The sequence below is a fragment of the Pteropus alecto genome, unplaced genomic scaffold (genome assembly GCF_000325575.1).
Source record: "Pteropus alecto unplaced genomic scaffold, ASM32557v1 scaffold134, whole genome shotgun sequence".
Classification (NCBI taxonomy): Eukaryota; Metazoa; Chordata; class Mammalia; order Chiroptera; family Pteropodidae; genus Pteropus; species Pteropus alecto.
In genome coordinates, this window is record NW_006436283.1 from 1,834,419 (window position 1) to 1,839,101 (window position 4,683).

Consider the following 4,683-nt stretch of genomic DNA (forward strand, 5'->3'; position numbering starts at 1 on the left):
ATACACGACACTTGCCGGAATCCTAGTGGGGACAGGAATGAGCTCCCTTTCCAGGAAACGCAGATGTGTCTGACTTTGTCGTGGTCTCGAGCGGGGCTCTGGACGTGACGCTGGTTTTCAATCCAGGGCCTGCTCGCTCTGGGTGACTACATGAACGTCCAGTGTCACGCCTGCATCGGGGGCACCAACGTGGGGGAGGACATCAGGAAGCTGGACTATGGACAGCACGTGGTCGCCGGCACGCCGGGCCGTGTCTTTGGTAAGCGCTGTGTGTAAACGTGGTGCCGCAGGTGGCGTCTGAGGACCGCTCGGTCCGGAGGGGCCGCTGTCGGACACCCCACTTGTAGGAAGTGGGGGGGAGGGGTCTCTGATGTGTCGTGAAAACCAGTTGAAATGGCTGGTGCTCTTGTAGCCTGAGGTCTGATTATTCTAAACGAATTTTATAGATATGATTCGTCGCAGAAGTTTAAGGACACGTGCTATCAAGATGCTGGTTTTGGATGAGGCCGATGAAATGCTGAATAAAGGTACGAGTAACAAGAATTTTCTACTAACGTAGAGTCTGAAGTTTTCACAGTGTGAGTTGAAACACGGAGCTGATGGAAGTTCTGAGTGTGAGTCAGTGTGTTCTTTGTGGGAAGTAGCTGAGCCTCGGGGGCAGTGGGGACTTAAAACGTACTTTGGTCTTTGTAAGGCCGATCACAACCCGCATGGCAGCATTTCAACCCAGACAGATGCGGCGTTGCTGTGTGTGCTGGAGGCACAGGTGACAGACGTGTGGAGCGAGAGGAGGCGCATGGCAATGCCTGGGCTGGTCGGGGGGAGTATAAATGGTATGTCGGCGAGTCACTAGGGCCTTCTTCGGTACCAGCGGGCCGTAATTTACTTAACTCGTCGTTTTATTGGTTGCTGAGGCTGTTTTATTCAGCCTGTACCACGTTATATAATGTGAACAAATTGCCTCTTTAATCGGGAGATTTTTTACTGAGGTATAATCGACGTATGACATATTGGTATTAGGTGTACAACATGACGATTTGATATTGGTGAGAGATTTTTTTAGTTGGGAGTTTTTTGGTAAAAATCTAGATCTCTGGATTCTCCCAAAGCATGGCACATCTGGTCACAGTGGACGTCTGTCCGCACAGGGCAGCAGCAGCTGGAACCGAGTTGAGACCATGCGCAGTCATCCGAGGTGGGGGGCGACTCAGGGCTAGGTGCCTCGCTTGTGACTGCTGGCGTCCAGGACTCTTGGGTGGGGCTGTGACCCGCTTCGTGCGTGGGGTGGGGAGAGGCGAGGCAGCGTGTGGCTTAGGCGCCGTGGGAAGACGAGTCCCTGTGAAGTTTGCCGTGCGGTCATGACTCCGCGTCTCGTCGAATGTCCGTGTTGGGTGGCACCTCAGGCCCCGTGTGTCTTCTTCCGCGCCCAGGTTTCAAAGAGCAGATCTACGACGTGTACAGGTACCTGCCCCCGGCCACGCAGGTGGTGCTCATCAGCGCCACGCTGCCCCACGAGATCCTGGAGATGACCAACAAGTTCATGACCGACCCCATCCGCATCCTGGTGAAACGGTGAGAGCGCCCCCTCCTCCAGCGCTGCCGGAACGTGCGACATAGGCTGCGTTTGGGTGTTAAAACGCAAAACTCCTAAGTGTCTTTTTTTGGAAAGCCGGCCTCTGACTCAGTCATTCCAAATTTAAAACTTTGCGGCCAGTGTTCGTGTGTCGGAGTTTGCGGAGTAAAACAGAGCTGTGGACCAGCGGAGTGCTTTGTTCAGAAGCACACGTGCTGGTCGCCACTGTCAAAGTGCGGACTGAACCAGGGCGTGGGCCGTGCGGTGGGAGTGGGGACTTCTAGGAGGCTGTGGCTGGGTGGGCGGTGCCGGCGGTTCTCGGCCAGCCGACCTGCCTCGGGGCTGCCTGGCCCACGTCTGCCCGCCAGTCTCGGTTAGAAGGATGAGTGACCGGGCCTGTCTTTGTCCTCCAGTGACGAGCTGACTCTAGAAGGCATCAAGCAGTTTTTTGTGGCGGTGGAGAGAGAAGAGTGGAAATTTGACACTTTGTGCGACCTCTACGACACGCTGACCATCACACAGGCTGTCATCTTCTGCAACACCAAAAGGAAGGTGCGTGGCCACCGGCTTTCCTGTCCTCGTGGTGGTGAGGCCTGAGGACAGGTCCCTAAGAACTTGGGTCAGACTTCCTGTGAAGGGCCCGAGGCCCGTCCTTCAGGCTTTGTGGGCACACGGTCTCTGGCAGCCACTCGCCCCTGCCCTTCGGCTCAAAATCCTCCGTGGACGATACGTGAACACGGACGTGTCCAGTGAAACCGTATGAGAGGGCTGATGCTGGTCCCACAGCCAAAGCCCCAGGTGGCATCGGTCGTAGGTGGCCAGGTGTTGCTCGCTCCCAGGTGACACCGATGTGCAAGCAGAGCTGAGGGCTTCCCCTTGAACAAAGAGAAGTTAGGCTCTGTTCCGAACAAGATTCAGTTTTTAATTTCAAATGAGAATAGTGAGATATGTTTTTTTTTCCTAAAGAAATGTACAGGGAACAGATTCATTCATTTACAGGGAGTAAATTCATGGACTTTGGCCCCGCCGGGCACTGCTGACTGTTCTACGCGCCCAGTGACCGTGGGGCTGCGTTTAGGGCACGGGCTCACCAAGCGCCGCGGCCCCCGGCCTGGTGTCTGGGCTGACAGTCGTGTGCCAATTCGATCCGTAGGTTGACTGGCTGACAGAGAAGATGAGAGAAGCCAACTTCACCGTGTCGTCGATGCATGGGGACATGCCACAGAAGGAGCGGGAGTCCATCATGAAGGAGTTCCGGTCTGGTGCCAGGTGGGGCCGCTGCGGGGTGCTCAGCTGGCGGGTGACAGGCCTTGGCGAGCTGGGCTGCCTGCCTCCCGTAGAAGGGCGCACCTTCGTTTCCAGATGGGGGGGTTTTCCATTTAGCGTTTTGTCGTTGATTTTTGGCTGACTTCCACCGGCCAGAGAACGTGTGGTTGCATTTCTGTGGCTGGTGTTCAGACTCACCCGGTGGCCCAGCGCGGTCGTTGTAGATGTTCGTGCAGGCGTGAACAGGACGGGAGCTGTGCGGGGCTCGGCATGCGGCGTCCTGCGTCTGCTGCGCTCGTTGGTGCCGAGAGTGTCACGGGTGGGGTTGGCCCTGCGAGGCCCTGGCAGGTCTCGTGTGTGTCCCGCGGCCGCACAGACGTGGTCAGAACTGTTTGCCGAGGGTTTCCCCTCCATCGCGGTGTGTTTGGCTTCACCGCAGCCATGCTTCGTCTTGGCTCCCACCGGCCCGGGGCGGCCACACCGGCTCTGCTCTGCTTAGAGTCTGCTCGGTCTGCCCTTTCGTCCACTGCGTCCCATGTGCAACCTTAAGCGTTTGACAGAGTTTGTGCGAGCGGCACCTAGCTGGGTGTTGTTTTTGTTCTTATTTTAGTCTAGCGATAATCAATGTCTTTTAAATGGAGCATTTAGTCTAGTTTTGTTTAATACGAATACATTTGTATTGGGTTTTGAGTTAATCGTCTTCTAAGTGCATCTTATTTAGTGTTTTGTTTTTTTTTAAGAGTATGATGAGTATTTATTGTCTTTGTTTTAAGTAGTTAATTTAATTGTGTTTGTGTGGTTTAATTTTTAATAACGGCTATTTAACAACCAGTCCCGAAATTCCGGAGACTAAGCCAGCTCCGCACACTGCTGCCATCACACCCATTTCTTAGAAAGGGAAACTGAGGCTCAAGAAGATGGCGCGGCAGGCGGGGCACAGACCCATCCGCGGACTGCGTGATTCTGCACTGCCCCTGTCCTCCATCCCATCCTGGCCGAGAGCTCAGGGGTGGTCCTCACAGCACCGTGTGACCTCAGTGAGGCTCTGGTCCTCGCCGGTCTTAGTTCGCCCATTGGGTGACACCTGCTTCAGCCGTGCCAAGATGGCAGCGTGGGACCTCTCCTCTCACTCTAGACAAGAGACCGAGGCCAGGACAGGGCAGCACCTGCCCTGAGGGGCAGCCGGCCAGTCCTCAGGCCCATGGTGGGCAGTGCCATCTGCCTGGTTCTTGCCCCTGGGGGCTTCTCCGCCTCTTCACGGGTCTTTGCGTATCTGCGTCTGTCTCTCTGTCTCTCCCTCTGTCTCCGTGCAGGTGTCAGTCTGTCGCTGTCCTCTGTCTCTCAGTCTTTGTGTCTCTTTCCTTGTTTCTCTCTTTGTCTTTCTCTGACTTTTTGTTTCTCTGTCCTTTTTGGTGTCCCTCTACCTCTGCTTCTCAGTGTCCTCCGCATCTCTGGCCCTCTGCCTTGGTGTTTCTGTGCCCTTCTCTTCCGGTGAGTCCCTGCTTCTGCGAGATCGTGCTACCAACCCGCGAACCCAGCCCTGTCGCCGGCCTCAGAGGCCTCCTATCTCTTTCTTTCTATTGGGTTTTTGGGAATTATTCCTTTTCCCATGTTTTACTTTGGAAAATGCTCGTTTCTTTGTATTTGGTAGTTGCCCTAGAGAGCACAGCGCCTGTCACCAGCATCTACCGTTAGCTGGCACAGTGCAGAGACCTGGGAACACCGGTTCCGGGGACCCCCAAACTTCCGTGGTGTGCTCCTGCCACGTGTGTTAATTTGTATACACCTCAAATCCCACGAGACCTTGCGCACCAGGTGACGGTTCACGCACGTTTAGGGTTGAG

At 55.2% G+C, this 4,683-nt stretch overlaps 1 protein-coding gene across 2 annotated transcripts in view; it reads left to right on the forward strand.

The window, feature by feature from the left end:
• EIF4A3 (eukaryotic translation initiation factor 4A3) overlaps nt 1-4,683 on the forward strand; it is a 12,827-nt gene that overhangs the window by 5,996 nt on the left and 2,148 nt on the right. For both annotated transcript variants that reach the window (XM_025047204.1, XM_006912166.3), the window contains exons 5-9: nt 127-259; nt 447-527; nt 1,431-1,572; nt 1,987-2,125; nt 2,727-2,842. In XM_025047204.1, the coding sequence (XP_024902972.1) occupies nt 127-259; nt 447-527; nt 1,431-1,572; nt 1,987-2,125; nt 2,727-2,842 (611 nt within the window). The remainder of the gene's footprint in view (nt 1-126; nt 260-446; nt 528-1,430; nt 1,573-1,986; nt 2,126-2,726; nt 2,843-4,683) is intronic.